General features: G+C 38.2%; 1 protein-coding gene across 1 annotated transcript; it reads left to right on the top strand.

The window, feature by feature from the left end:
- Positions 1 to 6,053: 6,053 nt before the first annotated feature.
- Positions 6,054 to 27,282, top strand: adm2a (adrenomedullin 2a). The gene is made up of 3 exons (XM_061911897.1): positions 6,054 to 6,208; positions 6,304 to 6,471; positions 25,777 to 27,282. Exons 2-3 carry the CDS (start codon positions 6,398 to 6,400, stop codon positions 26,177 to 26,179), a joined length of 477 nt encoding a protein of 158 aa, XP_061767881.1. The 5' UTR covers positions 6,054 to 6,208; positions 6,304 to 6,397; the 3' UTR covers positions 26,180 to 27,282.
- The last annotated feature ends 702 nt before the right edge of the window (positions 27,283 to 27,984 follow it).

Consider the following 27,984-nt stretch of genomic DNA (forward strand, 5'->3'; position numbering starts at 1 on the left):
TAGCGCCTTGCATGGCAGCTCCCTCCATCAGTGTGTGAATGTGTGTGTGAATGGGTAAACTTGGAAGTAGTGTCAAAGCGCTTTGAGAACCTTGAAGGTAGAAAAGCGCTATACAAGTACAACCCATTTATCATAACCCCCCCCCCCACAAAAACATTGGATGGATGGGTATTACTTTGATTTCATGATCAAAAATCAAAACGTTGTCCTGTCTGCATGAGTGGAAGAGTGCGCTAATAGGGAAAATGACTGCACATACCATATTTCTTTGAATTGCCGCCGGGGCGCTAATTATTTTACCTCTTCTCACTCCTGTGCTTGCCAAAGGCATACGGTTAGAGTAAGCGTGCGCTTATTATTTTAAAACCTCTTCTCACTCCGGCACTTACCAAAGGCATGCAGTAAAAATTTGAATGTGATGTAAGGATACCATCATGAAAAGCACATTTAATTAAAAAACGTTATTATAGTCTTACCTTTACTTATAAATGAAATCCATCCCAGCTCCCTCTGATCAAAAGCATCGATAACTTGTTTATAGAAGTCTTCCTTATCTTACTTCAGTTTTAAAAGGCTCCTTGTCTCGATGGAGATCTTCCTTTATTACCTCCTGCTTCGATTGAAAGTCCAGTTTAGAAAACTGTTATCAGACCGCTGCTATCAGTTAGCTCGGCTCCTCAAGTGCTGGGGCGACGACAGAATTACCCTGGGACAACTCCCTCTCTCGTTCTGCTCCGTGGGTGATCTCTTTATCCCACCGCTGCCACCAGGAAGTGTTATTGTATAAATAATACACTGGGTATTTAGGACTGGAACATGCTTTATTTCAGCCCGGTTGTTTACATAGCCAGCATAGGAGTGTTGCATCCTAAAAGGTCCGTTATATCCGTCCCAGCACATATCACATCACTCAGTCACTTCTTCTGCAGCCGAGAAGTCGCAAAAACGTTTACTAGTGCCCTCTACCACCAGGAGGCGGGAGTCATTTAATGACTCATATTTGACACACGCAGCTACGGTATCGTGACGGTCTCAAGCCGTCGTCTTGCGGGTTCCCACGACCACCAAGGAAGAACATGGCTTGAGCAGTTTGACTTTGTTTTTTTTTCAATAAAACCTCAGTCCAGGTCGCTCTTCCGCTCCTCCTCTCCGCTCGCTCGCCGACGCGCCGCCTCCTCGCCGCCATCTTGGGCCGGGCTCCGGCGTGCCCTGCATATCTGTCGGACCGTCGGCTCCACCTCTCCACAGCTATGTTAATAAAACATAGCTGCTTACTGTTCTTTTTAGCAAACCGGTATTCAATAGCTTGGACCTTAAATCCTATTGAATAGCTCTTAAATCTTCTTCCCTTTATGCGATTTCAAATTACAGGTATTGAAATCAGCCTCCTCCATTTTGAAAATGATGACAGGGGAAGGCGTGACGTCACGAGTTTGACCCCGCGGTAATACTAAGCATGCGCTAATTATTTTGTGAAGCGAGTTTGATCCGGCAGTAATTGAAGGCAGGCGCATGCTACTGTATATGCCCGGCGGCAATTCAGGGAAATACGGTATATCAGCCGTGTTTGACGTCCTGGGACGAACAGACATTAAATGCAAAAAACGATTTTGACTGGACCCATTATTGAACTATGTAACTATTTAATTCAAAATACATACAGTACATGTAACGTGGAGGACGCACGGTCATGCGCGGATTGTTCTCCTAACGATGCAGCAGGAACTCCGGCGACAGCGTGCAGGTAAGAGAATGATTTATTCAAATAAATCATGGTAAACACTACAAAACAAACAAAACAAGCGTGCCTAAAACACGGGACGCTAACAGGATAGCTCACAATAGGATAGCTTAGCGCAAAAAAACCACAGGGAACCAATGTGACAGGTGCGTACAGCAAATAAAAGCACCAGACTGAGTGTGGCGAAAAGGCATGACTAAAATAACTCTCTGATTAGTGCCCGGGAACAGGTGACCGTCCCAAACACTAATCAGAGGCAGGTGAAATCAATAAATGACCATGGCAAACAAGGAGACACAAAACTGGGGTGCTTAAACAGAACTAAGCCAACAAGTGACATAAAACGTAAACAAACTATGATCCGGGCAATGGATCTTAACAGTACATACATAAAATATATAATGTAGCGTCTATCAAGTAATTATTTTTGATAATAAATGTAATAATAATGAATTATATGTATATAGCATTTTTTACTGGTGCCCGAGGATGGACTGAAGAAAACGTGGCTGGAATCACTGGTGAGTAAAGTGTTTTGACCAAGGACACAATTGCTGTGACTAAAATGGCGGAAGCTGGATGCAAACCACGAGCCCTAAAGTTGTTGGGCGGCCGCTCTACCATCTGAGCCACGCCACACATGTGGGAATAGGGATATTTGTTGATATGTTATTAAGGTGACATGTCAGGGGTAGAAGAATCAGCAAAGGGGAGCCGTGCTTATTTCAACTGTTTACGCAACCATGAAAGGATGTCCCAAGTATGACTCATTTAGAAACAACAGTCGTACCCAATCATAAAACATCCTCTTTGATCTCACAAATTCCTCAGCATACGCTTTGTTTTTTGGCTCGATATAAACATCAAAAACCTTTTCTGTAGCGGCTCCACAGATCTCCCTCTAATGTACGCTAATTGCCGCCTCAAACAAAAGTAGAACCAGTGCACGACTGAGAGATCAAACCGGGCGGGAAGCTCTCTGTGTTCAGGACCCAGGACCGCTTCACTTGCTACTGTCACACAGGCCAGGAAACTCTTACATAAACGGGTCAGACCCCAAAGATGACCCATTTCTAAAGAGAGGCCGATAACTCAAGTGCACCTCAAATCAATAAGCAACAGAGCAGGGTGAAGGTTCCACAGATGGATAAACAGACTTGTCATGTCCCCACATGACAGTTGGAGACTGATGTGCGTTTGCCATGATCTGTGTGAAGCAAAAATAAGAGATTTTGTTATTCTTTTTTTTGCACACATGTTAAATCTGGAATTTCCAAAGTTAATGATGTGCATTTATAAGAAAAAAAACAATGAAGGCTTTGGCAAGCAGAATAAAATATGTTAATATAAACTGTTTAAACTTTTACCTGATTACTTGATTAATCAAACAAGCTAATCCATAGATTACTGGATTACTATAATAATTGATAGCTGGCAGCTGCAACCCAAGTCTACTGTGGCGGCCACACTGGCGCTTTCTGCTTTTTTCCTAAAAAAGAGACTTCTGACCTGCACGTTGCCTGCAGTCTCTGCATCTTGCGGTCACGCGGAAAGCCACCTGCATCACCCTGACTCAGCTACAACTTAAAGTTAAATAGATATCTAAAACAGCTAGTTTTGGTTTACATTTAAGATAGGGAGGCGCAGCAGCTTGAGAAAAATAAAGGACCTGCTTTCATGTTTTGTGGTCACGTTCTGTTTGGTTTTGGACTCATTGTGCACTGTTGTTTGTTTTTGTCACTATGACAACTCATTAGTTTTCACCTGTCATGTCACGCACCTGATTCAATTGGACTCATGCACCGGTTAATCACCAGAGCACTATTTAAACCTGCAGTTGCCAGGAAGTTAGCCTGGCGACATCACCCGCTACACACCCTTGTTGTCCGTGCCGATGATCCATGCTCCTTTCTCGTTCCAAGTAAGTTTTCGTTATTCATGCCATAATTTGCAGGTTTTTTTTAATGTCCATAGTTTACGTTGTAGTAGTAGTTTTGTTTTCATAGCCAAGTTTTGAACCTCCGCTGTGAGCGCCTTTCGTTTGTTCCTTTTTTCGAGTTAATATTAAAAGATGTCATTACCTTCACGTCGTGTCCGGTCCAGTCGCTTTGCACCACGGGAAAACAAACCACACCAAAGTCTACGTCCTGACACCTGCTGAGCTAAGTGGAGCTACAGTACATGATAAAAGACACAGATTTCTGAAGACATTTTTTTTAAAGTAAGATGCCCAAGCTCCAAAGGAGAACACGGTTTATACGAACTGATACCAGAATCACCATTGTTGAAGCCAAAAGTTGGATTAACGTGTCACAAGGAGGACACGTTGCAGGATTGACTGCTTCATGGGAAAATATATGACACATCAAAAGAATGCCTGAACAGAGCTGAGCTTTAAGACGATAACAGCAAATGTAAGACATGGGAAATGATCATTAGGCACACCTGTTTATTTTAATATTGGTTTATGGTTTTGTCTTGTTGATGTTAGTTTAAATCATTTTCATATGCTAGACAAAGCCAAATAAGAAAAGTCTGTTTTGCTTGTCGCGACTGTTATTGTTCCTGCCATATATTGTGCACAGTGCACTGCAATGTCTTTTCAATACCGGGAAAAGGTGAAATCTGTTGCTTTTCTTAGGAATGAGTGTTGCATAACTTGTCTGTGATGCGAAAATATTTCAAAATGTTCAATTTATTGATGATGATGTTACATGGTGGGAATGAAGGTGTGTCACTTCTTTCCCGTATCTTCCATCTGTCTTGACCACTTGGCTTTACGGTAATGTAAAGAAATAAGGGTGGAGATTTTCAAGAAATGCAAATTTGTAAAGATTTTTTGTACATACTGTGTCAGGTTCAAACAATGTTGACATCTATTAAACAAGACAAAAAGGCAAATAATCAAACAGAGACAGAGTTAAATTTGGACTCAGATCATGAGGAGAGACATGGCCTCTGTACACCTTGCACAGTTCTTTCAGCAAGCTCTGACGAAAAGGTTTTCGTCCCCTCTTTTATTTAGGTATTCAATGTTTACGCAACAGCACATGTCAAAACAGGAATGGGGAACATACACACAGTCACTGTTTTCGGTCACGTTTTTTGATAATTCACACACTATTTACACAATTTTTCTAACATACTGTATGAGTATTTTTTATTCATATCATTCTTAGTGGTGCCTAGTTTGTTGATCAGTATACAATTAAGCTTCTGTGTTATTTAGAAAATGAGTACAAGTAATACATCAAGATTAGTGTGTAGAGTATGTGAACCTTCACTTATATAAGTCTTTTTTGGGGGTGTTTATACTGATATATTATGAATCTGCTATTAACGCTACACTCCATCCATCCATCCATCCATCCATTTTCTACCGCTTATTCCCTTTCGGGGTCGCGAGGGGTGCTGGCGCTCCATACAGTTTTATGATCATTCATTATATTTGAAGTCCATAGAATGAAAAAAATGTTCTAGTATCTTTTAAATCAAAATAACTTTATTTAAAATTGTTCTTAAAATGTTATAGGGTAGTAATAGTAGTATCAATTAGCACCAGTTAATATCAGTCACTGACACATTGATAGTGATAGCTGTATGTACAATACAAATAAATTAATTATTACATTTAAATAATACACAAATAATAACAATAATATGAAATCAATTATGTTTATGTTGCATATATAATACTATCAACATCCATAGCATAACAGCACTCAATAAAATACGAATATTTTTTAACTTTCCTGAGGGAACTCTCCTGAATGAATCATTGAAGTTCTGTCTCTCTAATACTATTAATTTTTAAGTAATAACATTAAAAAATGATGGTTATCATAGTTAATCTTATTTTAATACTAATTTGACATATTTCTTGTTTGCGTTATTATGTGTAAACATTTTTTTTATGTTTTTGTATTTTATTTTACAGTGATTAATAGGGTCGCTGTATGTTAAATTGTTTTTATACATATGAAAACATAACAGTTCCATTTTTATATCAATGGATGCATTATTTCACTTTCAAACCAAGACATTAACATCATTTCATTTTTCACACCTTACATTTTCAGGTGTATGTACTAATAACAAAATAATTAGATATTGAGACGGACACATTTTTACTACATTCCTCAAATTCCCTGTTACTGAACCTGTACAAATTACACAAGAATAAAAGATAACTTGTGGAAACTTGGTCCGATAGTTTCCTCTTGTATGTTTACACTGAGCATTCCCTCTCATATGCTCGATGGTCCCAAATACGGGAGCTGATATTTTGCTTTCACCTTTTGACTGCGATGTACCGGCCAAGTAGGAGGCATGCAGTGAGCTCCACCCCTTCCCTATTTAAACCCACAATGTCACCAAAAGGCGCTCAGTTTCACACCGTGGGGGCACATGGACACATTTTCATTCATGAGCAAACGACACAGCACTTGAAGGCAACTTACAGCAAAGGTAAGGTTGACTTGTACGCTCACTTCATTGAGCTTTCATTCGGTGCCGTAATGGTTAACTCATCATCTTTTTTTGTTTCCACTTTGCTCTACCAGGCCCGGATATTTTTTTGGTGCATCTTGTTTTTCTATTTTTGGGATTTAACACTATACTGTAGCGGTGGGGCCAGGGGCCAACCTTGACCCAGAGATGCGGTCTCTTATCCCGCTCACTGTCTATTGCATCAGCCTGGTCTGCTTCCAGCAGCTGCTGGCAGAGGACAGGTGAGAGTTACTTGATCATGCATGTGTCATTGGGATGGGAAGGCTATTAAACGTCCATCACAGTCCGTTTATGACAATTTGGCATCATTAAGCCTTGATTCCTGACAGGCCAGGATCAGCAAAGCTAAAATATTAATACTGTACTACTGTAAACCCAAAACTGTATTATCTTGTTCTTTTGTGTAGTCGTGTCACGCAAGATAACGCGGACTACAGTGCAAGGTCAAATGAAAGAGGTGCAAAGTGACACGATTTCATTTCAACGCAGACTAACAATGACTTGACTTATTTCCAAAAAATATTTTTCTGTGTTTAAAACAGACTCAGCATAACATCACTTGTGAAAGTGTGATTTCATGAAAAAAGGGTTTAGTTGGTTTTAATGTGAGATGAAGTCAGCTGTTCTGTTGTTTGTAGTTTCATGTTACTTTCAAAATAACAAGGCTTGTCCTGTAATGGGAACATACCAACGTGAACTATTGCAAAGGACACATGTACTTGTACTTTTCCATCCAATAAGACCGTACAAACACACAAGAGACCAGCAACAGACATTAGGCAGCCCAACACACACACACACACACACACACACGCAGACAAATACACACATACACACTAAGGATGATGACTCAGTTTATCGTTGCCCTCTACTGGTGCATCATGGATTGAATGTGAAAAATATGCAGTCAGCTGTAGTGTAAAAACAGACATACATACATACATAAAGCATATATTGTATATATATATCTGTATACTGTACACGATTACAGTATATACATACATCCATACATACCGCCATCATCCCCACGTCTGGCCAGTCAACTTCAAGAATAGTCCTGGCAAGCTTTTAGTTCAGTAGCCAGCACGCTTGCCTTTCACACAGGCAACGTGGGTTTGAGCCCATCGCGGAATATTTGGAAAAAAACAACGCAGCCGACATAGAGGGCACCCAATCGCTACACGTAGCAGAGCTGTCTCTGACTGACTAGCATGAACAGCAATCAGTGCATTCCGCATCCAAAATCGGGGGCCCCTGAATAGGTGGGGGCTCCTGAGCTTCTACATTGTGTAGATACATGGATATAGTATATACACATACATATACTACAGTATATAAATGCATGCATACATATAATTAAAACCTTCGCACATATCTGGGTGATAAGCTTTGCTTAAAGTGGAACTGCACTTTTTGGGGAATTTTGTTTATAATTCACAGTCTTTATGAAAGACAAGAACACATGTCTTCTTCAATGCATTCTAACTTTTAAATAAACGTAATGAGCCAATGGAGCCATGACGTCATTGCGTCTATTGCGTTTATTCCGCCCATAAAACCCAATAAATAATCATCCAAAAAGTGCCAACAATACTCTATTTACATTTTGTGACCTGAATAACAACCAAGTATTAGTAATATTTTTATTAAAAGCGCTAGCGTTAAGGACCAACTTTTAGCGGAGATTTGATCAGAGAGAGGTAACTTCCTAATGTTGCTATATTGACATCATCAGCTGGTGAGCAATTTTCACGCCTCTGAGTTTGTGAAAGTGAATTGTTCATCATAAATAATGCCTCTCACCTTGATAGTAAAATGGTGTGGAAATAAACTGAGAAGTTGGTCAACTTTGACAGCCAATTTAGGTGGCTAAGAAGAAACGCGAAAAACGCTGGGTTGCACCGACCTTTTTTTAACCCTTTGTGGGGATTATGAGTCATTCTTCATCTAACAGGAATATAGCAACATCCTAAGCAGTCGAAATCCCAGTGAGAGCAGACATAGTACAGTAAGTAATGTTTTATTATATTTTTTGGCTCTCATAAAGTTAATAGTGAGTTGTAGTCAGTGTTGTAGATGAAGGGAAAAGTGAACATTGTGATGCGTCTATAAAATTAATGTGCCGCCTTATGCTTAAAATGAGCAAAATACGTAAATATTACATGTTATTATAAATGTGCCTGTTACTATATTACATATATACTTACATCATGTATATAAACCGTTGATGGAAGTGTTTAGATGTTTTTTAAAGGGGAACATTATCACAATTTCAAAAGGGTTAAAACCAGTAAAAATCAGTTCCCAGTGGCTTGTTTTATTTTTTGAAATTTTTTTCAAAATTTTACCCTTCCCGGAATATCCCTAAAAGAAGCTTTAAAGTGCCTTATTTTCGCTATCTTCGAAGGCACCATCCATTTCCCTGTGACGTCATACAGTGCTGCCAATGTAAACAAACAATGGTGAATAGCACAGCAAGATATAGCGACATTGGCTCGTATTCATACTCTGATTTCAGCGGCTTAAGCAATTCAACAGATTACGCATGTATTGAAACAGATGGTTGGAGTATGAAAGTATTGAAGAACGAAAAGAAGCTATTGAGCGAATAGCTATTGACGCTATTCATAGCCATAGCATGGCCGAATAGCTGCATTAGCATCGCCGGTAAAATGTGCGGACCAAACGATCAGGACTTTGGCATCTTGTGACACTGGAGCAACTTAAATCTGTCGATTGGTTAGTGTTTTTTCGCATTAAATGTGGGTGGAAGGAAACGTAATATAGTTGCAAATGCATCTGGTTATCCATACATCTCTGTGCCATGTCTGCTTTAGCACTGCCAGTAAATAGCATGTTAGAATCGATTAGTGTAGCATGTTAGCATCGATTAGCTGGCAGTCAACATCAACAAAACTCACCTTTGTGATTTCGTTGACTTTATAGTTGCAAATGTATCTGCAGGTTATCCATACATCTCTGTGCCATGTCTGCTTTAGCACCGCCGGTAAATAGCATGTTAGCAACGATTAGCATAGCATGTTAGCATCGATTAGCTGGCAGTCACGCCGCAACCAAATATGTCTGATTAGCACATAAGTCAACAACATCAACAAAACTCACCTTTGTGATTTAGTTGACTTTATCGTTGCAAATGCATCTGCAGGTCATCCATACATCTCTGTGCCATGTCTGTCATCACCGGTAAAATGTCTACTTTCGCATCTTCGCGCCAGTGGTGCAACTTGAATCCCTCCCTGTTAGTGTTGTTACACCCTCCGACAACACACCGACGAGGCATGATGTCTCCAAGGTTCCAAAAAATAGTCGAAAAAACGGAAAATAACAGAGCTGAGACCCGGTGTTTGCAATGTGTTGAAAATGAAAATGGTGGATGTATTACCTCTGTGACGTCACGTTCTGACGTCATCGCAAAAAGAGCGATAAACTGAAAGGCATTTAATTCGCCAAAATTCATTCATTTAGAGTTCGGAAATCGGTTAAAAAAATATATGGTCTTTTTTCTGCAACATCAAGGTATATATTGACGCTTACATAGGTCTAGTGATAATGTTCCCCTTTAAGCGCTTCATAGCAGACTTTTGCTCGCATTTATTTACTAGTTAGGATACAAGAAAAAAAGAAAACCGTATGTGTGCTTGTCTCACATAAGGATTGTGAATATTAAGCAAAATCCCAAAAGAGTGGCTTTCACCTTTAACACTACAGCATTGATTCTGATACATTATCGCGCTCTGCATTGTGGATTTTTGGCCCCCAGCGAGTCTTCAAGCAGTCAGCAAACTAAACCCTTTCACCCAAATCCTTACACAGTGGGAGTCACTATTATGCACAATGTACTTTTCAATGACTTTGAAACAATAATATATGTCCCTACAGTCTGTGTAAGAGTGATCGACATGAAAAAAAATTGACATGATTCCATGATGCTGACTCGCCCTTAGCTAGATGAGCCCGCCCTGTGGAAACCACCACATTTTCAGGGCCGCCCCTCAAGCACTGTCATTGGACCCCAAAAGCTGTGAGGGTATGGAGAAAGTTTTGTAATTGAAAAAATAAACTTTAAAAGTGAAAATTAGGTTTTTAATTTTTAAAAAAATCAGTGTATTCAAAATAAAAACAAGTTTTTTTTTTTCAGTTTTCACTTTTATATATTTTATAAGCATTTTTTCCCCCCCAGATACCTTTTTTCAGGGTCAGATATTTTATTTAATATAATTACAGTATTTTTTAACCTGTATATATAAACACAAATTTAATACGGAATAACTTATTTTTTGTTTGGTTTGTAAATAGTAAATTTCGTCAGTGAAGCAGAGTTCCCATAAGACACAATGTAAAAATTAATAATGGGTTTGAGCCTCGACAGAAGTAGTTCAGTGAATGTTTATACACTTTCAACACAATTTAAAGTGTTGTACAGTAGTGAGTATCAAACACACATAATGTAGCAAGGAGTGATGGACCAATGTAATAAAAAAAGTCAAAACAACAAAAACAAGCTGCAGTATGCGCTGCGCTGCGCTGCGAAATACGCACACACACAGAAGTCACAACAACAACGACCATATTGCTAGAATAATAAACTTTCAAAAAAACAAAACGCACACACATTATCAACAGCAGTGAACTGACTAGAACTGAGCAAACAGGGGGAGGGAAGCGCGTTTGTGCTTTGGAAGAGGGAGGGGCCTGTCTGGAACGAGATAAGAGATCATGTATTTTCCTCCGCTGTGATATAAATCTGTTCTGGCATCTTTTCACAGAAAAGACCATCTTTGGGTGTCCCACGATTCGATTCAATATCGATTCCTGGGTTCACGATTCGATTCAAAATTGATTTTTTTTTCAATTCAACACGATTCTCGATTCAAAAACTATTTTTTCCAGATTCAAAAGGTATTTTCTATTCATTCAATAAATAGGATTTCAGCAGGATCTACCCCAGTCTGCTGACATGCAAGCAAAGTAGTAGATTTTAAAAAAAATCTTTTATAATAGCGCCCCCGCGACCCCAAAGGGAATAAGCGGTAGAAAATGGATGGATGGAATTGTAAAGGACAATGTTTTATCAACTGATTACAATAATGTAAATTTGTTTTAACTATTAAATGAACCAAAAATATGACTTAGTTTATCTTTGTGAAAATTGGACACAGTGTGTTGTCAATCTTATGAGATGCGATGTAAGTGTAAGCCACTGTGACACTATTGTTCTTTTTTTATTATTTTTATAAATGTCTAATAATAATGTCAAAGAGGGATTTTTAATCACTGCCATGTTGAAATTATATTGTTTTACTACTTTTGGTTTGTTCTGTGTCGTGTTTGTGTCACCTCTCAATTGCTCTGTTTATTGCAGTTCTGAGTGTTGCTGGGTCAGGTTTGGTTTCGGAATTGGAGTGCATTGTTATGGAATTGCTGTGTAGTGGTTTGTTGGATTGATTAATTAAAAAAAGATATTTAAAAAAATAAAAAATAAATAAAAAAAGAGAATCGATTCTGAATCGCACAACGTGAGAATTGTGATTCGAATTCGAATCGATTTTTTCTCACACCCCTAGTGGTTACTCACCACAGATGCACAATTACGTCCAAAATAATAATCACAATTATTTTCATCAATATTGAAATCACGATTATTATTCACAATTATTTACTGTTAACAAAAACATATTTTATTGCACTTTATATTTTAAACAAACGGTATGTGAATTTGGCTTTCATTTTTAAAATTGAGGATGTCGTTGTGGCTTGTGCAGCCCTTTGAGACACTTGTGATTGAGGGCTATATACTCTAAATAAACTTTGATCGATTGCTTTGATTGAAAATTAAACTGTAAAAAGGATTCATTATTAATTATATAAAATGTGCAAAAGACAACCGAAATAAATATGCCATTGCAGAGTTCGCAAACAAGTGAAACAATAGGAGTATGCACAAAAGTCATATAGAAAGGAACACATTCATTGTACTGCTCTCAGTATATAGAAGACATTTGTCTTTTGCCAAATACAATGTTTTTATTTAATAGAACAACTGTTTTTATTACTGTGTATTTGATAGGTGCCGTCTGAAATTGAACTATTTCTTTTATTTGCATAATAAAATAAATATATATAGATAGAATTCACTGAAAGTTAAGTATTTTAATACATATAAAACTGTATATATATATATATATATATATATATATATATATATATATATACATATATACAGTTATATATGTATGAAACATTTAAATATATATATATATATATATATATATATATATATATATATATAAATCTACTACTCTGCTTGCATGTCAGCAGACTGGGGTAGATCCTGCTGAAATCCTATTTATTGAATGAATAGAAAATACCTTTTGAATTGGGAAAAAATTATTTTTGAATCGAGAATCGTGTTGAATTGAAAAAAAAATCAATTTTGAATCGAATCGTGAACCCAGGAATCGATATTGAATCGAATCGTGGGACACCCAAAGATGGTCTTTTCTGTGAAAAGATGCCAGAACAGATTTATATCACAGCGGAGGAAAATACATGATCTCTTATCTCGTTCCAGACAGGCCCCTCCCTCTTCCAAAGCACGAACGCGCTTCCCTCCCCCTGTTTGCTCAGTTCTAGTCAGTTCACTGCTGTTGATAATGTGTGTGCGTTTTGTTTTTTTGAAAGTTTATTATTCTAGCAATATGGTCGTTGTTGTTGTGACTTCTGTATGTGTGCGTATTTGGCAGCGCAGCGCATACTGCAGCTTGTTTTTGTTGTTTTGACTTTTTTTATTACATGGCCATTGGTCCATCACCCCTTGCTACATTATGTGTGTTTGATACTCACTACTGTATAACACTTTAAATTGTGTTGAAAGAGTATATATATATATATATATATATATACAGTCATATATATATGAAATACTTAACTTTCAGTGAATTCTAGCTATATATATTTATTTTATTATATATATAAATAAAATAAATAGTTCAATTTCAGACGGCACCTATCAAATACACAGTAATAAAAACAGTTGTTCTACTAACTGTACTGTGCTTGCTGGTTACTAAAAAACTACAACACTTACCTTTCACTATTTGAGTAACGTCACTTCTGAGTTTCCAGAAGATGGCGCCAGTATGTGCTTTGCCCTGCCGTCTCTCGTTGTCAGCTCTGTTCGTTTTTGTGTTGTTTGCGTCTATTTTCGTCTCTGTCAGCTCACTGCTTGTGTATGACCGCCAAACACTGTTGGATCTTTTCCCCTCTCCCACTGATATGATCAACTTCGACGTTGGCCTCCAGCTCCTGCTGAATTTCGGGAGATTTTTGGGGGAAAATTTCTTCCGGGAGGTTTTCGGTAGAGGCGCTGAATTCCCGGCAAGTATGTGGATACGGTGCACGGTTGATGTTACGGTTGTCTATCTTTTGGGCCCCTCTGCTTTTGTAGCTGTTCGACGGGATTTTTCGCCGGTGGCGGGTGGCCCGCTCTGTTAACAACCAGCTTTACAGTGCGGGAAAGCGATGGCGATTGAGAAAAGAAGGGAAGTGTTGGTAATGTTTAACCTGTCGCTGGATTAGTTTGGATGTGCACACCAATGGAGCTTTACTATGCAACTTGTGGCGTTTTTTTGTTGGTTCATCCGCGTGCACTACTGGGTTTCGGGAAACGAGCGAAAGCGCCAAGAGAACGGCGAGGTGTGAAGTCAGGTTCCGCAGTTAAAATGCATACCTGTTGGTAACTCTGTGGAAGGGGAAAGCACCGATGTAATAATGCATTTAATTTTCCAAATATTTTCGGGAGCTACTGCCTGACCTGCTTAATCTCTGTAACTTGTTACTGTAACTTGTCACGGTAACTTGTCACTCACTCTTACTCGCTCTCACATGAGTACACTGTTTATTCGTCGTCCTCTGGTGGTTGGCTGACTGTTGGTTGTGAACGTGCTTGGTTTGAAATGAGTCTGTTTTTTATATGTTATATCGCCAACGATCAACCTCATTTAGTAGAAACTCCCAAAATCGCGATCACGATTAAAATTTGATTACTAGTGTAATACTATACTTACTGTGCTGTGGTCAAGCTTGTGAGTACTATGAATGTAATCTTCGCATATATTCATTTTGGAAATCCACAGCGTTCCCCTCATTCTTTCCATGCTGGTCAGTTGAAATTTTGGGACTCTTATTGATTTATGAAAATTAACAACGCTTGTCAAAAGGCGGAAAAACTAATAAAAGACACATATGCTGGAGTGTTGAGACATGATTTATTTTGCGCAGCAAGTAAAGTGGAAGGCTCCGCCTCCCTAACAGGGTTTTGCCCTGTTCCTTGCCTGCAGGTGTACGAATGACGCGTTTGTCCACAGAGACATGGTTCGCACACAGAGGAATATTTGACTGCAAGGAAAAGTTTGTAAATCGAAAAGTTTGTATATCGAGGGGTTTGTAATCGAGATTCCAATGTACTATTAATAACTCAGAAATGTGTCTTGTCTGGTTGTCTCATGTTTTTAAGACTTATTTAAGTCCTTAATTGAAACTTCACAAAATTAAATTTGAATTTTAATAAAACAGAAGCTCACATATCAGAATATATTAGGAGCATTTGTAACCCGTTTGCTTACTTAATACTACTGCTAAGTTGTTTAGTATGTTATTTAATGCCAAAAGTGTTTTTTATTGCAATAATAAATGTATGTTTAATGTATAATAGGATTTTTTCTTAAATTAAAGCCAATATTAAAATTTGTTGGGGTCCCCTTTATTTTGAAAAGTATCCAAACAAATTTTGTGACAGGCACCGGTACCAAAATATTGGTATCGGGATAACCCTAGTGTGCACTTGTTTTTATTTTTAATATACTGATGTATTTTTTCAAAATTCGACATTGAAACATATGTTTTCCGTTTCAAATGGTTTGTTTTCCTATAAAACTTTTGGTCCCAACTTTAGTCCATGTAGGGGGCCCATTTTGCGTGAAAAAGTGCACGTACAAAACCCAAAACCAGTTAAGTGGCACGTTGTGTAAATCATACATAAAAACAGAATACAATGATTTGCAAATCGTTTTCAACTGATATTCAATTAAATAGACTGCAAAGACAATTTACTTAATGTTCGAACTCAGAAAGTTATTTTTTCTTAGCAAAAAATCATTACTTTAGAATTTAATGGCAGCAACACATAGCAACAAAGTTGGCACAGGGGCATTTTTACCACTGTATTACATGGCATTTCCTTTTAACAACACTCAGTAAACGTTTGGGAACTGAGGAGACCAATTTTTAAAGCTTTTCAAGTAGAATTCTTTCCCATTTTTGCTTGATGTACAGCTTAAGTTGATTTATTTTATGCTTCATAACGCAGGAAACATACATAATGGGAGACATGTCTGGACGACAAACAGGCCATTCTAGTACCCGCACTGTTGTAACACATGCAGAATGTGGCTTGGCATGGTCCAAAACCTGTATGTGCCTTTCAGCATTATTAGTGCCTTCACAGATGTGTAAGTTACCAATGCCTCGGAAACTAATACACCCCCATACCATCACAGATGGTGTCTTTTGAACTTTGCGCCTACAATAGTCCAGATAATTCTCTACACGACGTCCAGAGTTTCCCCAAAAAATTTGAAATGTGGACTCGTCAGACTACAAAACAATTTTCCACTTTGCATCAGTCCATCTTAGATGAGCTGAGGCCCAGCGGAGCCAGCGGCGTTTCTGGGTGTTGTTGATAAATGGCTTTCGCTTTGAATAGTAGAGTTTTAACTTGCACTTACAGATGAAGCAACAAACTGTAGTTACTGGCAGCGGTTTTCTGAAGTGTTCCTGAGCACACGTGGTGATATCCTTTACACATTGATGTCAGTCTTTGATGCAGTACCGCCTGAGGGACCAAATGTCACAGGCATTCATTGTTGATTATCAGCCTTGCCGCTTACGCGCAGTGATTTCTCCAGATTCTCTGAACCTTTTGATGATATTACAGGCCGTAGATGGTCAAATCCCCAAATTTCTTGCAATAGCTTGTTGAGAAATGTTCTTATACTGTTCGACAATTTGCTCACGCAATGTTGACAAAGTGGTGACCCTCGCCCCATCCTTGTTTGTGGATGACTGAGCATTTTATGGAAGCTGCTTTTATACCCAATCATGGCACCCACCTGTTCCCAATTAGCGTGTTCACCAGTGGGATGTTCCAAATAAGTGTCTGATGAGCATTCCTCAACTTTCTCAGTCTTTTTTGTCCCTTGCTTTTTTGAAACATGTTGCAGGCATCAATTTCCAAATGAGCTAATATCAAAAAAAAAAAAAAGTTTACCAATTCGAACGTTAAAGATTTTCTCTTTGCAGTGTATACAATTGAATATAGGTTGAAACGGATTTGCAAATCATTGCATTCTGATTTTATTTACCATTTACACAACTGACCAACTTCACTGGTTTTGGGGGTTGTAAAATGTCAATTAATGAATGACAGGGCCTCTTCCTGCTCCATCACTGATAAGAATATATTAGCAAATGTCTCCAAATGATTTTCCCTTGTCCCTCATGCTGGGACAGGCACTAATGTCACGTGCTGATGAGGGAGTCAGAGACAGAATACGCTTCAGACTGACTCCAAAAAAATAAACATACTTGAAAATTGCACAGGGATTCTCTCCCGCAGATTACATTTTTCCTTTAGTAATGAAGATGACGTCCAGGAAACCCACAAAAATGTGTGTCCTTGGCAATATTTCGACAAATGTGTTCTTCCTCCAAACACAATGAGTTGAGTTTATACCAAAAAGTTCTGTTCTGGTTTCATCTGACCACATTCTCCCAATCCTCTGCTGTATCATCCATGTATCCATTTTGGTATAAACTCAACTCGTCGTGTTTGTAGGAAGAATACTGAGTTGCATCCCAAGAACACCATACCTACTGTGAAGCATGGGGGTGGAAACATCATGCTTTGGGGCAGTTTTTCTGCTAAGGGGACAGGACGATTGATCCCTGTTAAGGAAAGAATGAATGGGGCCATGTATCGTGAGATTTTGAGCCAAAACCTCCATTCATCAGTGAGAGCTTTGGATGGTTGACCAAATACTTATTTTCCACCATAATTTACAAATACATTATTTAAAATCCCTACAATATGAATTCCTGGATTTTTTTTTTCACATTCTGTCTCTCACAGTTGAAGTCTACATATGATGAAAATTACAGACCTCTGTCATCATTTTAAGTGGGAGAACTTGCACAATCGGTGGCTGACTAAATACTTTTTTGCCCCACTGTATATATATATATATATATATATATTGCAAATTTACAAAAAAATTTAAATGTTTTAAAAACATGTACATAGTTTCGCCCATTCCTCTTTGTAGTACGTCTAAAGTTCCATCAGGTTGGATTAAAATGGTTGGTTTTCATCTAGGATATTTCTGTACATTGCTGCATTCATGTTTCCCTTTATCCTGACTAGTCTTTGAGTTCCTGCCACTGAAAAACATCCCTACAGCATGATGCTGCGACCACCATGCATCACTGTAAGTGTGGTATTGGCCTGGTGATGAGTGGTACCTGGTTTCTTCCAAACATGACGCCTGGCATTCACGCCAAAGAGTTAAATTTTTGTCTCATCGGACAAGATAATTTTGTGTCTCTTGGTCTGAGAGTCTTTCATATACATTTTGGTATTTTTTTTTTTACAAAGAAATGGCTTCTGTCTGGCCACTATACCATACAGGCCTGATTGGTGGATTGCTGCAGAGATGGTTGTCCTTCTGGAAGGTTCTCCTCTCTCCATAGAGGAATACTGTAGATCTGACTGAGTGACCATCTCATCTCGTCATCTCCCTGCCTTGACTAAGATGCATGCAGCAAAGTACAGAAACGTCCTGGATGAAAACCAACGCTTCCCATCTAATCTGATGGCGCTTGAGAGGTGTTGCATAGAGGAATGGGCCAAGAGGAATGCATGACACTACCCAAAGATAGGTGTCCCAAGCTTTTGGCTTAGTATTCAAAAATACTTGAGGCTGTAATTGCTTCCAAAGGCACATCAACAAAGTATTGAGCAAAGGCTGTGAATAGTTAGATACATGTGTTTTTTTCCCCCCTTTTTTTATTTGAACAATTCTACTAAGGGCCCCAATTTTGCAACAAAAAATGATACTCATCCTAAAATAAAGCCTGGAGATGACTGCCCTTCAGTCAAACATGTTTTTTCTAATCAAGGAAGCCACTAACCTAGCATGATGTTCCTGTGGAAATGTGATTGTAATATTAGCACTGTACTTTAACTTTTACTTTTAAGAGTTGCAAATGATGTACCACTCTTGAATGTTACATTGTTGTGCGTGACTACATTGGTCAGAGTTACAGAGTAAATGTAAAGTGTGGACAAAGTGCCAGGAGCGCGTTAGCATTCAATTAATCAAACAGTCAAAGTTTATTTATATAGCCCTTAATCACGAGTGTCTCAAAGGGCTGCACAAGCCAAAACGACATCAGAAAGCTACAGACACTAAAATCTCTTATTTGTAATCATTAAAAAATGCTACATTTTGATACTTAGCAAAGGCATCAACAACATTTTGTGTCGTTTCCTTGCAGCCTACATGAAAGCTGACCTATGACCCAGATCAGTATCATTACCTACAGGGGTGTTGTCGATAATTACAGTCCTCCGCTTTTCTCACCTAGCAAACCTCTCACAAATGTTCTGTCTGGCTTTCATTAGAAGAGCACATATTCTTCCTCTTGTAGATCAAAAGAGCACCTTCTATTCTTGCATCGACGGACGCTTCTCAATCATTCTTTCATTGTTCCTGTGTTAGCATTCATGTTATTTGTCCCGATAAAGACAATCCTGCAAAAAGCTTTGCAGAAACTGCACATTTTCCACTAACAAGGACAAATAGCAATGTTGCTTTACATAACTTTTTTTTTTTTTTTTTAAATCCTTCCTTTATGTGGAAAAATCCTGCTAAAGTACAAGTTAAATATGGCTTTAGCAAAGATCAGGCTCTACGGTTCAAATTCCACAAGACGGGAGCCGCTTGAGAATGCAAAACAGAAGACTGACTGGCTGACTCATGTCGACATAAGCAGTGGTTGACATAATCGAAACCAAAACTAGCCAACTTGCACATTGACTTGTGACTTTGGCCAACTACTTCACGGAAAACTGCACTTTTGGTTGGAATTTTGCCCATCAGCCACAAGCCCTATGTGAGACAAGAACTCCCGTCTTTCCCATATGTGTTCTACTATTCTAAATAGTAAATAACTGTTAGTACTATGTGGCTAACAATGCAGGTAATGGAGATATGACCTAATCCGCTTATAAAGCGCTCTAAAAACAAATCCAAACATGCCGTGGCCTGCATATTGACCAAATTATAGCGACATTATTATTATTATTAGCGCTAACACAGATTAACTACTTTTCTGGCCACTGGAGGGGTTGCTTTCATACTAAATAAGATGTTGTTTCCGTTGGATTTTCAGACCACTTCTTGATGCTGACATTACCGCATTTGTAGGGACTGGTCTCCTAAAGCTTTAGTAAAATTTGGTAATATTGCTATTCTGTCTTGGTGGTTCTTCTTTCTCAACATACAGTATATGTCATCCGAAAGAACTTGGGATTGACCAGTGTCTTTTATGCGCTGAGAGGAAGACTGGTCCGACGCAACACAAGTAACTAGTTACTAGCGGGCTTGAGCTGCTAAAAACATTGGTTGTTACCCATAAAACAAAGAAGAAGCTTGAGCTGCTAGTGACGCTTTTGTATTGCCTTTGACTTAGAAAAAAAAAAAATGCTCGATTATCATGCATCCAACCTATATAGTCGAATGCTGTGGCACCAAGCTGAGAAGTTGGTCAGCTTTGAAATTCCACACGCTACCAACTTGATACTATATGGCTCTCAACTGGGCTTAATAAATAAAACGCAGCCTAACACCATCGCAACATCGCGAGGAAGCATTTTTTTTTATCTGAGGAGTGAGAGTTATTCTTAATTTACCAGCTCAAGGAGAGCACCGTGATGAAAGATACAACCATCCCATCAGTCGGCCTTCCAGTAAGAGTGGACATCATAAATCATTGTTTTATGATTCATGCTACATGGTGACAAAGTCTCTCACAAAGTCTGCCATTAGTGGTAGCAAACACAGAAAGGGCTATCTTTGTTGTTGTTGGTGTCGGAAGTAGCGTTCTTTGCTATGCACTTTGTGAAACCAATGCGCTCAGGAAAGAAAATGTAGTAATGCTTGAAATTAGCAAAATACTGAAATTAATACATGGTATCAAGAATTTTTCCATTGTTCTTTATTAGAAATATGCGTACAGCATGTATACGAAACAGTGTTGGAGGTTTCGGGATTTTGAACGTTTTGTAGGTCGAACATATCATATCTCTATTACCTGCATTGTTAGCCGCCTCTTAGTAGCAGTGTTTCACTATTTGGAATGCACAGAAAAGGGAAAGATGTGTGTTTTTGGTCTTACATAAGGATTGGGGATTCTGGAAAAAATTCCAAAAAAGTGTAGTTTGTCTTTAAATTGAATAGGCAGTACCAAAAATATTTTTGACTAAACGGCAGTTAGTTAACATTATTTTCTGTAATTGTGTCATTTTATGTCCTCATCACAATAACACATTTTTTTTATATATGCATCCATCTATCCATTTTCTACTGCTTGTCCCTTTTTGGGGTTGCGGGGGGGTGCTAGAGCCAATCTCAGCTGCATTTGGGCGGAAGGCGGCGTACACCCTGGACAAGTCGCCCACTTCATCACAGGTTTATATATGCATAGATATCTATTTTGGTGGCTAACAATCAAAATTAATAAAAAAGTAAATAGCTACATTTTGCTAGTTGCTCTGGTAGACTCCAGGTTAAACCTACCATGTGTTTACTTTTGGAATTATTTTTCACTAAACAGGAACTTACGATTTGCATGTTTTAATGCTGTGTAACTGGACAGTTGCTGCTTAGAGATAATGATGTTGGAAACAATACTACAACACGCGTTGACAAAAAAAGAATGATTTTTCATAAAAATGTCCCTTTTTCCCCATATATACAGACACAGTTGACCATGTATGCTGACACTTATTAGTGATATTAAGTACACACTGAACAAGGACTTGATGAATTGGTCAACACAAACGGGACGTACTTACACCAAATTTATTTCATCCTGTTTTCTTGAAAATTATCAATTTTGTATGCAATCATGTATCAAAGATGTAAATAGCTAATGAGTTTGTTTACCTTTGCCCTATTTGGTTCTTCAAGTTTCTATAACTATAGGACATACAAGTACATCCAACATATGTGTCCTCTCACATTAAGCCTTGCTCTGACACAGAGGAGTATGAATGGCACCGTAAGGGTCCTTCTGACCCCTTACCGGGCTTAAGTCGAGGTGGGAAAAAACAGAACAGGCAAAAGAATTCCACAGTGGATTAATTGCTAAGACCCCTCCAAACATCCTAGATTTCCGCTCAACACAGGAAAACTACACTATTGTAAATGCATTTATTTTATGTTTTAGAATATGTCCAGGCTTAACAGAAAACTCATAATAATAATGCCAACTACAAAAGTACTGCAGACTAAGACCTCCGCCTCTATACCAAAAGTAAATAATTACTTTTAAAAATCCTGAATCCAGACAGTGTATCCAGATCACCTATCAAATCGAATCCCCTTGTTCTGGAAATTTTGACTTTTTTGTGAAAAATCCGCTTTTTGAGTTATCTATAGCAGAATGATATAAACGGAATGAAGCCTCTTTTCAGTAATCTAGTACCATTGTCTCTGTGGGTGGAGGCGTTCCGCTAGCAACACACACAGAAGTTGAGGCTTGTAACCTTAACGCAAAGTAACGTCGTAGAAATTAACCAGATAACCCCCAAAATCTAATCACGTGTTATCCCATTTCTGATATTTTCATCAAAATCCGCTAATAACTTTTTGATTTATTTTGCTAACTAAACAGACAACAGTTAAGGATGTTAATGTAATGTACATCAAGAAAATTCATTAGTGAACCAGACAGAAGGTAACTAACTAACGGGCAGACAAGGGTTCACAATGTTAATGTAAAGTACCCGTATTGTAAATGCAGTAAACCAGACATCAGGTAAATACTAAGGAACTTAGCCCATTCCCCACAAGTTTCATCAAAATTATAACTAACTAGCTCACTCACTCACTCACCCACTCACTAACTAACTGACAAACAGACAAGGGTTCATTATGTTAATGTAATCCAAACTAACTAACTCGCTAACTAACTAAAAAAAAACACTAACCGACAATCACATAACTTCCTGGCGAGTGTAAAAAAACATTTTTTTCTTTGGCATTTTTATACCTGCCTTTGGACGGGGTGTCCAAAATGCAACCCAGGAGACAATATCTGGCCCACAGCTCATTTTTTTAATAACAAAAACAAATTGCATACAGGTAAACCATTAAAAAACAAGCTCCGGGCCAATCATGTCGCCACAGGCATGTTTGGGACTTAATTGCCTTGATTATTCTTATAGAAAAATTGCTCTGTTGGCCTTTTAAAAAAATATATATATATTGAGTGTTTTTTATTGGCCTTCCTCATATTGTAACAAAAAGTATTTTATTCTTCCTGGGGTGGGCGTAACACAAAATAAGTAAGAAGCACTGGCATAAATTGACATACCTTTGATTGGGTTCATCATCTTTGATGTACAAAATGTAATAAAGTGTCCCTTGCATATTTATGTTTTTAAACTTTGGACACTCCTGCTTTTAGCCTTATTATATTAATTGTTTTGTTTAGTGTATGGAATATAAAAATAAAAATAGAACTATATTGAATTTGTCATGGTACCTCTTGTAGGAATTGCTCCTACTTTTTATTTGTCATTATTAACAATTAAACATGTGACAAAACAATGACTTTTTTAGCACTATATTGAAGAATAGATTTTCCATGTTGAAAGTGCAGCTTAGTGATGTGGCGCCATGTCTCTTTCTGGAAATGTCGCCCATTCTGTGGTTTTGGCATTTCACAATTATTTATTCAGCCTACTGTAGCAGCGGGCACGTTCCTAAAATGGTTTAAATAAACGCAAACCGTTTCACATTTCAGTGTGGAATCCCAAATCCACAGGCTGCAAGACGGCACTTTTGTGTCGCCTCACATTTGAACCTCTTCATAAGGGCATTTACTGGAAACACATCAGCATTTCATAGGTCACAACATGATTTTGTCCCCCTATTTATATATTTTTTTCTCTTCATCCATTGGCTGCTCGGCAACAGCACACTTGTGGATCTTCAGTCAAACAAAGACGGGAACAGTAAAGTGAAGAGCTCCCACTGTCTTTGACAAACAATGACAGATGGTCGCACAGTGTTTGCTGAACTCTGTGTCAGTTTGTACGCCGTGTAGAACATGTTAACAACTTAATTACAGAAACAGAAGAGCTCAGGCTTATTATATCACCTTGACCAGAATTTTGTTGATGCTGGTTCATAGGAAGAACATTCTGGGAACTGTCTTTTTTGGAAGAACTCATTTTTTAAACCATTGGTGCATGTTGGGCAAATAAAGGAAAGGGGATTTTTTTCTAAATAAAATGGTATAATTATAATAATAATTATAGTTATTACTGTTATCTTTATGCTGATTCTCTTATTATCGTATCTGTATTTAATGTTTACTTTGTATTATTAAAAAAATATATATATATAAAAAAAAAAAAATATATATATCCATCCATCCATCCATTTTCTACCGCTTATTCCCCTTCGGGGTTGCGGGGGGCGCTGGCGCCTATCTCAGCTACAATCGGGCGGAAGGCAGGGTACACCCTGGACAAGTCGCCACCTCATCGCAGGGCCAACACAGATAGACAGACAACATTCACACTCACATTCATACACTAGGGCCAATTTAGTGTTGCCAATGAACCTATCCCCAGGTGCATGTCTTTGGAAGTGGGAGGAAGCCGGAGTACCCGGAGGGAACCCACGCATTCACGGGGAGAACATGCAAACTCCACACAGAAAGATCCCGAGCCTGGATTTGAACCCAGGACTGCAGGACCTTCGTATTGTGAGGCAGACGCACTAACCCCTCTGCCACCGTGAAGCCCCAAATATATATATATATATATTATATATATATATATATTATATATATATATATATTATATATATACATATTTTTTTTATTATATTTTATGTATGATTATGTGAATTGCTAATAACTTAAAACTATACAAAATATGAAAATATTAAAAATAATTATAATTATAATTTGGACCTTTTGCTTAGTCTACAATCAATACAAGTAATTTATTCTATTTAATTTGTATTAAATGTAAAGTAAAAATAAGAAAAAACCAATATAACCATAGTTAGGAAAGTCCATTATGATATAACATAAATACATTCTATTTAATGACTATCTACAAAAAATGACATTCTCTGACCTACAATTAAAAAAATATATACACAATGTCTGTATATACATAATTTAATACTATATTGTTAATTTGTGAATCTACACTAATGTATAATAGGAACGTTAAGTTAAGACATTTTGCAAAAAGGGTTCATGATGTTAATGTACATCAGAAAAAGTGTCCATGTACTGTATTGTAAATACAGTGAACCAGAAAGCAGGTAAAAATTTATTATAAAAGCTGCTTTGTGTGCCTTAATCAGATTAAAAGTGGAAATGCCAGCTGGCCTTTCAACATTAGCTGGTATTCCACATAAGAAAATAAACTATTCTGACTTAATTGTACCATCTAAAATATTATAAACCATCAGTGTGTGAATGTGTGTGTGAATGGGTGAATGTGGAAGTAGTGTCAAAGCGCTTTGAGTACCTTGAAGGTAGAAAAGCGCTATGCAAGTACAACCCATTTATCATTTATCATTTATATCACATTTTTTCTATCTAATCTAGACAGTTTAAGATCTTAAAATGTGTAGCGAAGCCTGTTTGTGAAGGAGTGGAGGTCATGAAAACGTCTGTATCACGTACAACAATGTAACACTATTGAGTATAGGAAGAACTTGATTCTTAGCAACACTAGCGTATAATTACATTATTAGCCTATCTTGTGACAAAAAACAAAATAGCAAATGTCTTGTTTGTCGCTGACTGTTTCATAGTTGGCAGAGCTACAGGCTTTGTCTTAAGATCAATGTTGGTTATCTTACATTAAAAAAGTCAATCGATCAATCAATCAATGTTTATTTGTATAGCCCTAAATCACAAGTGTCTCAAAGGGCTGCAAATAGTCAGTTGCAGTTACAAATTACTTCGCCCAAAAAGAAAGTGATTTGGTAACTCTGTTACCTCATTGTAAGAGTATTTAGTTACTCAGCTATGCAACTGTGATGTTGTTTTTCATTTGTTTTTTTTCATACATGCATCCCATCTGTCTACCTCCTACTCCAGATTTAATACCAGTTTTTCTTTTTTTTTAGCTGGGACCATCTCAACAAGCTGACTGACCTGAAAGAGAACCCTTTGCCCTCCGAGGGCCAAACAAACACCCCCACCCTATCTTCAGAGCTCACTCCAACCCCAAAGTGGAACCACCTTCCGGCATCTAGCCTAAGGAGAACCAACCCCAGCCTGGCGTGGGCGCGACCTGACGGGCGTTTGGAGGTTAGGTGGAGGAAGGGGTCCAGGGCTCGTCGCCACACCCACCTGGGTTTCCGGGGTGCACACCACTACCCCCATCATGCCCAGCTGATGAGAGTCGGTTGTGTCCTTGGAACCTGCCAAGTACAGAACCTGAGCCACAGGCTTTATCAGCTTATCGGCCAAAGTGGCAGAGAAGACTCGTCCCCGATTAACCCAAGGAGTCCGCATAGTTACGGATGAGTGAACCTCACCAGGAAAAAATCCATCTACATTTTTGGTTATTTATCTCTTAATGTATTAGTCTGGTGGATGTACAGTATCCCATAGTGACAATTACAGTATACTTCGCATAAATGACTGTTGTGCTTCTTTGCTATATGTGCAAACTATTTTAGGATAAATTATATTTAGGACCAGTTTGAGTTAAGCCCGCCGCCCCCCAATCTGAGAATGTTTGCCTTTTGGGGGACGGACAAAGTCAAGCACCTTAGTTGGGACAGGAGGCTAACCGTGTTAATGTAAGAATGAAGACTTGTCTACAACACTGACCGTGCCACTGGTTGTTATCCTGTGCCTTGCTGATCGCAAACTAGTTCCAGACTCATGTCAGACCAAACTTTCCTTGTTTACTGTCTAGCAATACACTCGTCCTTTGCAGAAACTGGGTCACTTCATAGCGTCTGTGGAGAAAATTATTCAAATTTAAGTGGGAACTTGTCATATTTTGCTGCAAAATGTTATTTTCACCATTACATCAGACACATTTTTTTTAAGTCAACGATCACCAATTTTTTTTTTATTTAAGTGTAGCAAAATCCTGTTTTTTTTCTTACAAATATGTCATCCATGAAGTGGTGGGCACTTATTCACATATTGTTACAGTAACAGTCAATGACATCCCACTCCAATCCCCCAGATGGCAGTAATGTGCATTACAAAGCACATGAACGGAACAGAGCACACCAGTTAAATATAGTGCTAAAACAAATAGTAAACGCTATAAATACATTTAAATACTTTTAAATTCAAACATGATCACGCTAAATGAGTTTTCGCAGAGTTGTAATCATTAATTGTACATTAATTATTTTCATTGGTAGAACATAAAAAATATTTTTATGACCTTCTAAATAGGCTTAAGAGCCATCTAGACCTGAAATAACACCCTTCAGTCACCCTTGTACGTTTTTAATCATATTTTGTGATACTGAATGAGGCTGAGCCACTCAGGGGCCACAATACTGAACCACATACTCTGATTGGTTTGGTCTCCTTTAGTAGCCAATACTGCTGTAAAACATACTTGCCAACCTTGAGACCTCCAATTTCGGAAGGTGGGGGGCGTGGTCGGGGGTGGGGCGGGGGGCGTGGTTAAGAGGGGCGGAGTATAATTCACCAACTCGAGTATTTCATATATATATATATGTATGAAATACTTGAATATTTGACTTTCGGTGAATTCTAGCTATATATATATATTTATTTTATTATATAACTAAAGAAAATAAATAGTTGAATTTCTGACGGCACCTATCAAATACACAGTAATAAAATCACAGTTGTTCTATTAACTGTACTGTGCTTGCTGGTTACTAAAAAAAACAACAACACTTACCTTTCACTATTTGAGTAACCTTTGTTCTGCCATTTGCGTATTGGCGAGCAATCTCCGAATCCGGGAACATATCTTTCACGGATTTGTTGTAGACATTCGCAAATGAGAACGGGATGTTGATTTCAGCTATCAGCGTAGCCATCTTTATCTCAGCATAAGTTACACCATCGGTTCTCCATTTTGCGAGGTGGCCCATAATACTGGGATGTGAACGATGCTGCGCTGCGGACGCTTTGTGCTTCGCTGACCGTTCATAGCTGAGTATATCCGTTCGGTCGCCGTGTTAAATGGAGAAGTCTGTTCTATAAAATTTACAGGCAACAAACCCCTTGCCCCTCGAACTCTCCTGGATAAACTGAAATTCTTGTTTCCAATCGTTCTGGAACTTCCAAGCGTATTTCTTCATTTTGCTCGTCGACAGTGTAATATA

The sequence above is a fragment of the Nerophis ophidion genome, linkage group LG10 (genome assembly GCF_033978795.1).
Source record: "Nerophis ophidion isolate RoL-2023_Sa linkage group LG10, RoL_Noph_v1.0, whole genome shotgun sequence".
NCBI lineage: Eukaryota > Metazoa > Chordata > Actinopteri > Syngnathiformes > Syngnathidae > Nerophis > Nerophis ophidion.

Coding starts and splice junctions, on each gene's coding strand:
- adm2a (XM_061911897.1), top strand. CDS start 6,398: ATGCGGTCTCTTATCCCGCTCACTGTCTATTGCATCAGCCTGGTCTGC. Junction 6,472..25,776: donor CAGCTGCTGGCAGAGGACAG/GTGAGAGTTACT, acceptor CTTTTTTTTTAG/CTGGGACCATCTCAACAAGC.